Genomic DNA, 13,031 nt, shown 5'->3' on the forward strand with positions numbered 1-13,031 from the left:
CAGTCTGAGTCAGTCTCCTTATTTGGGCAAGTTTTCCACATAGAAGACTGAAGTGGTAGGAACCAGCCAAAAACTATTGAAAATGCACATCTATTACCCAGCAGACTGTTTTGTGAAATCACATCTAAGTGTTTGGAAACAATACCAATTTAAGGTGTTCTTAGCACCTCTTCCTGAAACTAGTCCCCTTCTCCCAACCCCTCCCCAATCCAGACAGCTATTTGCAAGGACATACCATGAACCAGATTGATTAGCTGATCGGGCTTTAAGAAACCTACCAGATTTTTTTTAAGTAACAGATCAGTTCCCTGATCCAGTTCACAACACAGGCACATACAGCTGTCACACTGCAAGTGAGAGGTCGACACAGGGGCAGAAGTAACAGGATCCCTTACCAGTATTGCCAAACACTTCACGCGGTGAAGCAACATGCTTGGGGAAGTCAGTGCCCAAAACTACTTTCATCCCATTAAAGCAGAAGACACCCTAAATTTAGAACTGCTGTCCTTTTAATATAATCTCCTGTAGATTTTACTACTTTTATATGCTGCTTTTATTTGCTCTTACGCACACTTACTATTCCTAACAGCAAATTCAACACCATCAAGCAGTTAACTACTTTCAAGCATTCCAAATACCTCTACATTGTCTCAATATGCTAGTTGAGACTTTCAGTACTACCAAGCTGTGTTGGATTACATGAGGAGTCAAGAGATACTGGTTATCAGCCAGCTTTAAAACAAGAGGCTCTTTACAGAACACGTAGTTGAACTCCAGAATTTCTTACCAAAGAATATTATAGATGCTAGTGTTGAAGTGGATGCTGGGCAAGCTTCTAGAACAGCAATTAACTGAAAAACTGCCTTCAGCTCAGGATGTCTTTCAGCTTAAAATGGCTGGAAACTGAGAGAGAGGAAACACAGGTACGCCATATATGCCCAACATGTTTTTAGATTTTTCTATAGGCACTCACTTATGGCCACTGTCACTGATGTCCACCAAGCTGGGTGGCCCATTAGCTTGACATTATATACTGCTGCCACATTCTCTGCTAACCTGAATCTCCACTTCCTTGCTTGGAAATAAAAAGGAACTTTGACACCCAGCTCTGAGCTATTGAATTGGAGGTTCCAAATGCCTGAAGTAGCTCACGAGAACAAGGCCCCACATTCCCTGAATAGACCTCGTTCATTGTCACAAGCTATAGTTAAAGTACTTAAAAGAATATTTTTATAGTATGTATTAAACAACACTAAAAATTAATAGTTTTCAGCACTAAAAAGAGAATTCTGCAAACAGATGCATTGGGACAGAAAAGGGAAAACAGGTGTACAAAGCTTGAACTTTACTCTGCAAACCAGATCATAGGGAAGTTCAATTAACAGAATTGTTTTCAATTGGGCTTTCATTAAAAGCGCTTAACCACCATGAGTCGACCATACTTAAGGACTAAAGCTTTATTTTTTAAGCACTTATTCACACTGATTATTCTTACTAAAAGTAGTATCATCAGTCCTTTAGCAAAATTAAATTGAAATTAATCTAAATTTAAATTCCACCTGCTTCAAAAAAGCAGATTCAGATAAAACCATCTTTGGAGAAGCCATTTCAGCTTTCAAAAATAGAATCTTTGAACCTAAATCTAAGTGTGTAATGCATATGCCCCAAATAGTCCAAAAGTAGTCAATGGGAGTGTCTACCTAGACAAAGGTAGGCGTGTTTATACAGTTCAAATCCTTAAATGAAGTTTACATAAACTGAATTGCAGTTATTTCCAACAGGTGGTTTAATGACCTGCTCACACTGCCAAAAATAAAATAATCACAGCCTAATCTTCCATTGAATTCATTAGGAAAGTTTCACTGAGACAAGAAAAAGACACATGCGCAAATTACTGATTTTACTTCAACTTTTTCTCCAGTTTAAAAAAGCAAGACATCTGAGCTATAAAGGTGCCCAAAACATGCATACTGTACTATACTGAATGTAGTTCAAGTGCTTTCTGCCAGAAAAATTGATGCCATCTTTATATCACTGAATGACAACACAGAACTATTACTACAGAATCCTGTTTGTTATAGAAAATATATTTTTATTAGTTTGGCACTAGAGGCAGTTCAAAGGAAACTTCAGTGTAAATAAATGTCCGGCTAAGATTTCCTGGCCTGTGACACATTAGAAAAAGTTCACACAGTGGCAGCTGCCTCAAAATTGTATAACTTTCATCAGCTTATTTTGCACAATCGTCACAAGACTAACTTAAATGAAGTTACTAGAGGACTTTCCATTATTTCATCAATAATGATTTAGTCTGTTTACTTAATTCTCTATATAGTTTCTTTCATAGTTAGAATCTGCATTGAGTCTGTATTTTTATCTCCTTATACTATATGGTATAGGTTGTTATCTGCTGGAAACTCAACTAGTCTGTCTAGTGGAACATTCACATTACATACAGCATTTATGAAATCACCGTTTTTCAACAAGATGTATGTGTTAATTCTGAATATTTTAGAAATATGTAGGAATATTTTAAAAGATGTCTTAATAGCTACATAGTTTGTGTGGTAACTGCTTTACGTGTGGCACACACTTGTCTGAACCCTTATGCTTTCTTTACCACTTACGTACAGCTCAGAGCTGTCAATATTACAATTGAGATTACATACATTTTTGTCCGATACTGTTTTTCATGTCTCCCTTACATATATATACACCATGAACAACAGTCACCAAGATAGTGTTAGCTTTCTGTAAGTTTGCATAGCTAACTGGCAGCAACACACAAATGTACGTCTGTCCACCTAAAACCACAAAAATACGCGCGGGTATAGCCTTTAATATATTACAGTATCACTGATGCCAGTGTGTATGTATTCCACACCCAGACTTTGACAAAGCTTCCTAATCAAGAGTCAGAATTTGTAGAAGCATAACAGAATAGCTCACTGTGGAAAGAAATTAGGCTCCTCTGGTAAATACCACACCAGTCAATGCATCTTCCCTTCAAGAACCTCACCACATATGTTTTCCTTTTCAAGTAACACCATGATTCTGAGAGACAATGCAGAAGAGCACCTATAGAACACTATATAGAGAATTAAGTAAACAGACTAAATCGCTGCTTGATCAATGCCTGGTTTTGTGGCAGTTTTGATTTTTTAAGCATTCTCTAGACTTCTTGCAAAAAGCTCCAGGTCCAGAAACACAGTACACAAAGCACCACAGCTGCAATGGGTAGAAAGACGTCTACTGCACCTCGTGTTCCCATACAAGTTGTCCACTGGTAAGCAAGAAAATGAAAGGAATCTTCAAAATTACATAGAGAGGACCATTATGCACCTCACAAACCAATGAAAGAAAATTATCACTGCTCGCAATATGTCAGCACATTCAAATTATGAAGCTAGTTACATGAAAAAAAAATGACTTTGAGAGCTTTCACTGTGATTGTTCCCCCCATCCATTTTTTCAGAGGCAAGTATCCCCAACACATCCACAGTGGAAAGAACGTACTTATGTTACCAGTTTCTGCCTCCTATCAGTCAGAAACAGAAGGAAGTTTACTCCAGAAAAACAGTTCTATAGCCAGAAATCTTCAAAGGCAGCAGAGAAAGCTTAACTATACAAGGTACCTGTAACAGAGTAACAGAAAATAGTGAGAACTGCTTTTGATTACTGGCTTCTTTGGACAAATCTATCTGTCTTCTCTACCTTCCCTGAGTATTTGGTTAAGAATACAACCGATCTTAATCTGTGCTCAATGTGCAATTCAAGTTGCCTTTTAACAAAAACATCTACCATCCTTCCATGACTACTTAGATAACTTCAGAAGCACTGAACGTGCCAGTATTCCACAAGAAGATATTTTGAATGCTTTCTTTTGAGACCTCCACTTGCAACTGACTTGCAGAAACAACATTTCACAGTGCTAAGCACATTCTTACTTGCTACCTCCCCTTATTCTCCTCACGGAACCTCCTCATTTTCTTCCCTTTTATCTTGTTCTTAGGGCTGAAGGACCGAGGAGGGAGAAAAGGCAGCAGATGTTTTAGTGTTTTTTTCCCCCCCAGTTCTCAGGTAGGAATGCCATGCCACCATTCATTCCTTAGCCCAGTTAGCAACTCCAGGTGCAAGGCTGGTAACTCATACATGGGGCTGCCCTAATAGCCACCTTTGTTACCAGGTGGAAAAGACAGGCCACTTCAGAAGCCATCCACTCCCATTTGCAGTTAGGAGAATGAAAAGTGTATTCATGTCATATTGGCACCTCTCCTTTCTGCAGTCCTCTGGACTAATCTAGGAACATTTCAACCTTCACCACTTACTATTATTTAAGAGCTAGAGTAAAGGTATTTTATTATAAACTACTAACTGCACTGGCTGACTTCTGGTAGACTATCCATAGTATTTCCCATGTTACCTATACTTCAGAAACATGCAGAGCCTCTTGTAATTTCTTTGACGTAATGAGTTTCTTTTTTTAACACCAAGACAAAGGAGAGAAGTGAGGAAAAACAGGAATAGCACAGATAAAGGTTGAAAATATACTTCTACAGTTACACTAACAGATCAGAGAGGTTCTCTAAATTCTAGACTTGATGTCCACAAAGCCATGATTTAACAAAAAAAGAAAAAACAAAACCACACAAAAAACCAACAAAAATCCCCACGATGCCACCACTATGCACCACAAAATACAAAATGCTTCTAAAAATACAAGGTCATAAAACACTGAACAAAAGCCAGGAAATTCAAAGTTGAGTATTAAATAACATGTCCTTAAATCACTCAGTGCCTCCCAGAAACTTGCTCTGTAGTCATCAACCTCCTTTATTATCATTGTATGGTGCATTAAACTTAGAATTTTTAACAGACTACTTTATATGTAATAATAAGGCCTCTCTATGGAAAAAAAGAAAAAGTCTCTGAGAGTACATTTAATCCTTTCATGGCAGCCAAATCCTGCCATGTGTTTGTGTCGCCGTTTTCCTTCTCCGATTAAATAGTAACATGTTTATCAAGATTTCACTTGAATTTCTTCACTGTAAACTCTGAGAAAGGGTAATTCCAAGGTTTTTTTTTTCCCCCCTCCCATTACGTTCATTTGACTACAGACTGACAAAAGATCCAGTTCTTCACAGCCAACTCAGAAGTGGTTTTGAATCCACAACACTTCTACTTTAGGACTTGGGCCTAGAACACCAGATGTGTCTGTGTTTTTTCAGGTCAGAGTGTACACTTATGTTTCCAGTTTTCACGACATTTCATAACAATCAACACAAGTTTTTCTTCTGTTGCCTCTTGCTGATTTACAGAAATGCACACTCCGATTTTCACCTTTTATTCGAAAAATCAGTAACTTTAACTATGAAAAGCCTAGGCACAAAGTTATAACAACACCTTTATTAATATAAGTCCTATTGTCATTCCTTCCCTGAAATCACTGTAGTCTGTACAATAGTTAGGCAAGACCAGAGACTTTAATTCCATTTTTCACAGTTTAAAAATAAACTGTGTTTTTCTCTGTGCTTTCCCCTCCCATCATTTCCGTGTTTAATAGCTTAGCGCTTGCTGCTCTTAACTCCATTTAACCCTTTCTCTCCCCGAGAGAAAAAAAAAAAAAGCCACTTCTTTTCTTGCTCATTACCATAAACAGGACACGTCATGCCGATTCTCCTTTATTCTCCTGCCTCAGACCCAAACCTTCTGGTGATACCTGAATCCATGGAGGAAGTCTCAGAGTTTACATAATGCCCACTCCAGAAGCACAAGGAGGCGGGGGCGGCCCCTTGCGCTACCCCCCCACCCCCGCCCCGGCACCGCGACAGAAACGGGGGGAGGGGAGAAAAAAAATAAAGCTGAAATAAGGAAAAAAAAATGACCCTTCTCTCCACGCTGCGGGCAATTTAGGTTATCAGAAAACACAGGAGAAGAGGGAGAGGAGCGTGTGTTATTTCCTGTTATTGTTACTCCTGTGCCCACTGCCCGACGGAGGGATCGGGTCGCTGCTCCCCGGCCCAGGGAGGGCCCCCGCGCCCCGCCGAGTCGGGTGGGGGTCGCGGCGGCCCGGGCCGGCCCTCACCTTTATAGTGTACCCGCAGGTTGTTCTGGGAGAGGCCGATGTAACTGAATTTGTCCTTCGGGCTCCAGGAGCGGGGCAGCGGCGTCTCCTGCTCGTCCACGGCCGGGTAGAGCCTCTTCAGCCGCCGCTTCAGCTCCTTCTCCTGCTCGTTCAGGGCCGGGTCGCCGTGCGGGAAGGGCGCCGGGGCGCTGGTGCCGCTGCTGCTCCCCGCCGACAGGCCCATCGCCGCGCCGGTACCGCCGCTCCCCGTCGCCGCGGGCCCGCTGCCGGCGGCGGCGGGTGGCGGCGGCGCAGCGGTGGCCGGCGGCGGGTGGAGCAAGAGCGTGGCGGCCGGTGCGGGGCCGGGGTTGGCGGCGGCAGAGGGGATCCCCGGCGCCGGCGGGGGAGCGGCAGCCGCCAAGGGGAGCTGCGGCGGCTGTTGTTGCTGTTGCCCGGACATCCCGGCTCCGGCCTCCTCCTCCGCCGCCACCTCCCGCGGTCGCGACTGTCACCGGACGGGCCTTGAGGCGGAGCGACGGGCAGGCCCGGGCGCTGCGGTGCGAGGCGGCCGCCGGCGGGTCACCCCCAACCGGAGCGTGTCGGAAGGGGGCGGGGTGGGGGGGTGTGATGACGACGGCGGTGGCGGCGGCCCGCGGAGCTACCCGATGGGAGCGGGGGGCGTCGCGGGGGTGCGGCGGAACCGGGCCCGGCCGGAGAGAGCGACTGAGGCGGGTAGAGCAGCGGCGCCGGGCGGAAGCGAGGCGGGCGGAGAGCGCGAGGCGGGCGCCGCGGCAGGGCTGGCCTTCCCCCGCACCTCCTCCTCCTCCTTCTCCTCCTCGCGTCTCGCGCGCGCGCGCGCGCTCTGTCCAGCCCCGGCGCGAGGCGCCGCCGCCGCCGCCGCCGCGCGTCCCCGAGTCAGCTGAGCCAGGGGCCTCTGCCCCGCCCGCCCCCTGCCCGCGCTCGCGACGGCGCGGAGAAAGGGCGGAGCCTGTGCCCCTCGGCGGGCGCGAGGCTGGGCGGTTGGGTGGGCGGTGCGCGACGAGGCGCGAGGGCGGCGGCGGCGGCGGGGGTTGGTGAGGCGCTGAGGGAAGGGGGCGGGGAAAATAGATGGCGACGCGCCGGCGTCGCGCCTGGGGTGGCAGGGAGGCCGCCTCCTGTCAGGCCCCGCTGCTCTTCGCTGCCCGCGGGCCGCGCCAGGGGACGGGAGCGAAGCGCTACAGAGACCGAGGCAACGCGGCCCACGGGAGGTGGGAGAGCTTGGGAATGCCTGTGCTGAGGGGGTTGGGAGGAACAGAATGGTGTTCCTGGGGGGAAATTGTTCCTTTTTTTTTTTTTTCCTCCTCCTTTGTTTTATGCTTGGAGTGATAGGCCCCAAGCCTGTCAATATTTGTAACTGGACAACGCCCTCAGACACATGGTGTGAACTGTGGGGTTGTCCTGTGCAGGGAGCGGAGTTGGACTTGGTGGTCCTTGTGGTTCCCTTCCAGCTCGGGACATTGATTTTATGATTCTATGATACTTTTGTGTATACTTAATGTCATTGATTAATAAGCGGTTGCCTGCACTGGTATTTTCACACAGCAGCAACGAAAGAGAAACATCTACAAACAAGCAAGCGTGACTTTGAAAACATCAGAAGGGAGTTTCACTGGCAGGTCTAGAACCTGAAAAATGTAGCACTTCACAAACCATTTCCAGCTGCTGGTGTGTTGGAGAACAAGTACAGAAGCAGGAAGTAGAGGAGGTTAATTATGCTTCACCTGTGTGAAATGACTGCTGAGGTAATGCAGGTGTGACACTTGCAAAGGTTTGTAAGAAGCAAAATGTTTCTTGCCTATAGTCACCCAAATATCCTGTCACACAAGTCTGTTCGATGATGTCTAGTAGCATTTGTGGCTGAGCAAAATGCAATAATCTAAAAATACCCTATCAAAAGGAGCTGCAAACTATACAAGAGTAGAAATGCCTGGGATGGACGTCAAAACACATGCTGAATCATGCCCTAGGGTCAGTTACGCTGGCAGTAGTAGGCTATCTCCCACTAGATCTAAGTTTGCTTTCTAAGATTTAGAGATTGTTGTAAACAAGGAAGCTTAATTTAGAGTTTAAAAAAATACAGTATTTGGCTAACAGGAACTGTTTGGAGGAACGTATTTGTTCATAAATTTAGATGTGTCTTAACTCTTTTTTGAATTTAGAGGGGTTTTTTTCCATAGCTACTGACTGAGTCGTGGCTCATTTAACATCCATGCAAAAATATTTCATGTCGCCCATTTTGAGATTGCCACCATCAAGTTCCTGTTTCTTGTACAATAAGATAGAGCAGGTGTTTCTGTGTTTAACTCTTGACATTATTCCCTACCTTGATCGCCTTTGTCCTGTCATTTACCACCTTCCTAGGATAAATAATCCAAATCTATTGAAATATTGTTTTTTATAAAAGCCTTTTCCCCCAGACATGCCCACAGATAGATTCATCCACATCACTTTTTCTGAGGTAGGATGTACTATGCCAGAGGAGAAAATAAATTCCTTTATGTTTAGGTATTCTAATACTTAGTATAACCAGTATGTTATTTATTCCCTCTGTGTTCTATTAGCTTGTTTTCTGACTACAGCTTTATGAGGATTAGAGATAGCACACAGATATTTACCTAAAAGCCTAGTTTCTGCTTTTCAGTTGACATAAACGAATTGAAACCTGTCATATTCAGCAGCATTACTCGTGTTATTCTCTTACATGCATTATTTTGCTTTTTCAAAATGGAACTTAATTCATCATTATATGATCTATTCTGTTTTGTTAGGACTTCTCCATCATCACAGTCCTGTCTTGTCTTGCTTAGCTGAAATAATTGTGGCAGCTGCAAATTTTACTATCTTACAGTACAGCACTCTTTCTAGATCAGTGGTAAATACAGCAACAATATGCGACATGCAACAGAGCCCTGAAGCAGGCTGTCCTTAACCTTCTGCCATTGCAGAAACTCACTCTTGAATTCTGCTCTTTGTTTTCCATCTCCACCAAAATCTCTTTGGTTTTGGGATGGGGTATTTTTAATGTTTTCAAATAATTTCAATAGATGTATGAGCCAGAAAGTATTTTGCTTTGCTGAAAAGCCTAGTTAGGCCTAATTTCATATGCAGAAATTTTCTTCTGTATGCTTGTTTTTTAATTTATGTTTACTTTTAGTGACTGTTGCACCCAAAGAAGAGAAGATGCAATCCAAGCATTCCAGCAACTGAGGGTATTTGTTTGGCGTCTTGTTGAACATATCAACACGGTGTCAACAAGTCAGATGGGGGTTTTAATGTGAGTGCAGGTGATCAGTTCCCTCCGTCACTCCAGGACCCAGCTCCCCCAGGCAAACGTGCTGCGTGGGCATCAGCTCGTGGTGTACCCGTCAGCTCTCCTCAGGAAACACACAGCCAGAGGAGAGGGGCGAGCAGCCCCTGACACCCTCCAGGCAGCAGCCATAAGGATAAAGCTCTTCCGAGTGCACAAGCACGTCCTCTTCTCGCCACAGACAGTTCTGCATGGCCTCGACGTTGCTGGGGTTAATTTAACTGCTGAATCCTGCGTTGGCCGCTCTCTGTGATGAGTGAGTAGGTGGGCTGTCGCCATCTGTGCCAGGGATGCCAGCAACGTTCTGGCTGTCATCGAGAAACAGGCAGGATTCTCCTTGGGAGTCTATTTTTGTGTGTGTCTTTTGTCCCCCCCGTAGGACCGAGCCTCCTAGTGACACATGAATTTAGTACATATGCTACGGCTGCCAGCCTGACAAATGTCCAGCCACTTTCTCTCTGAAATCTAATATATTCCTGTTTGTAGTGATGGTTACTGTTTGCTGTTCTTTAATATTTTTCCTGCTTAAGTTTTTCCAATGTGTAGTTTCTTTGTAACTGTTTTGGAATTAATTTTCCCTGCTTTAAGAAGCTCCTTGGAAATCAGCAGTCTTTTATTTATTGTTGTACCTACTGTGCTGAATTGCTGGTCCTAATGAGAAAACAAAACCACTAAGAAGTAGGCTATGATATTTCAACAGTGTTACGGATAGATCTCTTCAAACCACTTGGGTGATTTTTTGCTGAGGCCTTTACTATTTGGACTGTTTTTTCTTTCCTGTTAATTTAATTGCTCATATATAGGGTAGGCTTGATGAACTGACAAATGAAAGACTTGCCAAAATCAATCACGTATGAATTACAGGCCATCATGAGCTATTAACTTGGTTGAATCAAATGGTAATCAAGTTGCAATTTACAGTATTACTGTATTGTTGTTCACACATAACACGGTGCTTCTGCTTTTATGAAACTTAATAATCCACTAATGGAAATTATTTTTTTGTATGAGTCAACTATACCTGTGCCTATCTTAGACGAAGAGGGATTAGAAATCTCTCTTGTTTGCCAGTGCTTCACTTGTGGTATTTTTATATATATATATATATGTATAGTTTTGGTAATTGAACACCAGCATGTATACACAGCAGGAGCAGGCTTGTTTTGTTTATTCTGTTCTTACCTTTCTGGTATGTACATGGGCACTGTGATTTATGGGGACCCCAAGTTTTATGGAAGTATGATCCACTCTTTGTACAAAATCTCACCAAATTTAATCTCTATAGCCCTATTTCTTTGAATTTATTTGCATTTTGTTAATGAGTTTGAAGCTTATTCGTAGTTAATTTCATGCTTTTCTTCCAAAGTTACTCATAGCTCTTTACCATATCCTCTTTCCACACTGAAGAACAATTATTGTTGATCATTTTCTGGTTTATCAGGTGAGGTTTCTTTGCCCTGTATTAAAAGGCAGTTTAAGGAGAGCTGAAAATGTGTTCATCGGGATAGATCGTAAGCAGAAAATTTTATACTCTTTGCTGTCTGAGCTACTGTACAAGCATCATGTTCTGACTAAAATGTCAAAATGATCACAGAAATAAAATGCCCTCCAAGCTAGAATATAATGTATTTTATTCGCAAGACAAAATTATGTGGAGGGCAGGATAGAAAATTTGATGAGACACATTGGTTTATTACTTTTGTGAAAACAGATACCAAACCATAACACTAGTGGAGAGGTGATTCTCAGCTAGTGGGTCAAGATCCATTTCTGAGTCATCATGGATTTCTGCTGAGGGTGGAAGCAAGTTGGCGTGATTTAAATGTTGGAATATAAAAAAAAATCCTTGCAGAGTGACTAAAGAACAAAACAACAACAACAACAACACAAACACCCCCCTGCCCCCCAACAACACCAAAACCCCCAAAACAAACAAACAAGCACCAAACAAAAAACCACCAAACCATAGTAGCCAGAATTTTTGTAGTAAAGGAGTTAGTTTGGCCAGATCAGCCTGGACTAAAAAGTCCCTTTGTGGTATGTAAGCAAGTGAAATGAGGGTGAGGGACAGGAAAAGACAGGGTGCGATAAGAAAAGAGCTGATCATCCAGCCTCCGGAGACTGGCAGAGTGAAGCACCCTGCACCCCTTCTCCCCCTGTCCTGGCTGGGTGTGTGGGCAGGATGCCTCCTGCCAGAGGCTGGAGGATTTCCCCCTTAATTAATGGGGGGCAGGTGGGTCACAAAACCACCGAGTTTGGAAATGGCCGAGTGGCTGGGCACCACAGGACATCCTCTATATGATGTTTAGGGTGGAAATTTACAAGTTAGGTGCTTTGGGTAAGCGTTTTAAAGTTCCCCTGGCAAAGCAGGCGGTGTTTTTTTCCCAGTCACTGCATTGGTAGGGTGCCCATTACCATAGATGAGCAAGCTCAAAGACTGCGGGCTTTCAGAAACACATGGGATGTGTCAAGCTGACCCACTTCTTGAAAGCCTTTGTGAAATGTCCTGTGCTTGTTAGATGTTAGGATGTCAAGAATGTTAAAGTCTCCACTGATGGGATAATTATTGTTATGGTGTTTATAGAGGTGGGAGGGCCCTAAGGGAAAGGAGGCCAAAAAGGAGAATCAGGAAGATGAGTAAGTCTCCGGGAATTGCACGCAGATGGAGTTTCGTCGTGCTTTTTTCTTTCGCTCACTTGGCTCTCAGTAAAATAGATGTTTACATGTGAGAAACTGTCTTTTCCTGTCTGCATCTCTCACACCTACAAATTCAAATGTGCCACATGCTAATCTTAATGGCAGAAGTAGATTTTAAATGGACTCTAGGAACATGAAACTGTCAGGTGAAAACACTTGAGTTTTAGTAATTTTTAGTTATAGTAGCTGCTCCCAGTCCTACTGCCAGTGTGTAGTTTGCCTCTTTCACGTCTGTTCCAGGGAAACAGGTTAGCATGAAATCCTGAACATCTGCTGAAGTCTGAAATTCTGAAAATCTGCTGCCCTTGTTAGACAGTAGTATTTTACTGTACAGGACTGAACATTATGTTATGATTTATGGACTGTATTAAATATACCAGAAGCCTCCAGGAGGTACAGACAGTTGCCTCCTTTTATTTTAAGAGTACAAAAACGTGCATCTTCAAAGCACATCATCTGACAAAGTGGAAAATATTTTTCTAACATTATTCATTTATAGTAACCTTGGAGAGTACGTGCATGACAGAGCAATTAAAATATTTCAAACAAGGTCACAATTTGGCAGGTCATTGTTTTTAAGATTAACTTGCCATTATATATGCTGTCACGATTGCAATGTATATGCTCAGAAGCTTGGAGGAAGAGTAGCTTCCTGTTCTAGTAGTTATTATTATTATGATTATTTATTGTTGTTTGCCAAGCCACACCTATGCTAACCTCTGTCATCAACATTATTGTTTAATCAGCTTTAAAATGGCAGAATCTTATCTACCTGGCAAATTCTTTTAACTTACCTTATGAACTTACCTGTTTGAGGAAGCTAGAGAGTATGATATGAAAATCTTTACTATACAAAAGCTGCAGCATTGTCGCTGAATTTGACAGCTGCATGGTACTGCCCCACTTGGAAGTGTATTAATGATA

General features: G+C 43.4%; 1 protein-coding gene and 1 long non-coding RNA gene across 5 annotated transcripts in view; one reads left to right on the top strand and one right to left on the bottom strand.

Annotated features, from left to right (window-relative positions):
* Positions 1–6,933, bottom strand: part of RANBP9 (RAN binding protein 9) — a 40,176-nt gene extending 33,243 nt beyond the window's left edge. For all 4 annotated transcript variants that reach the window (XM_065627806.1, XM_065627805.1, XM_065627804.1 and 1 more), the window contains exon 1: positions 6,086–6,933. In XM_065627806.1, coding sequence (XP_065483878.1) covers positions 6,086–6,524 — 439 coding nt within the window. In that variant the 5' untranslated portion in view covers positions 6,525–6,933. The remainder of the gene's footprint in view (positions 1–6,085) is intronic.
* A 181-nt stretch (positions 6,934–7,114) lies between these two features.
* LOC135986188 (uncharacterized) lies at positions 7,115–12,283 on the top strand. Its single transcript, XR_010605860.1, has 3 exons — positions 7,115–7,311; positions 7,649–7,871; positions 9,258–12,283. It is a non-coding gene; the product is annotated as an uncharacterized LOC135986188 (long non-coding RNA).
* The last annotated feature ends 748 nt before the right edge of the window (positions 12,284–13,031 follow it).

Source organism: Caloenas nicobarica, chromosome 2, assembly GCF_036013445.1.
Source record: "Caloenas nicobarica isolate bCalNic1 chromosome 2, bCalNic1.hap1, whole genome shotgun sequence".
NCBI lineage: Eukaryota > Metazoa > Chordata > Aves > Columbiformes > Columbidae > Caloenas > Caloenas nicobarica.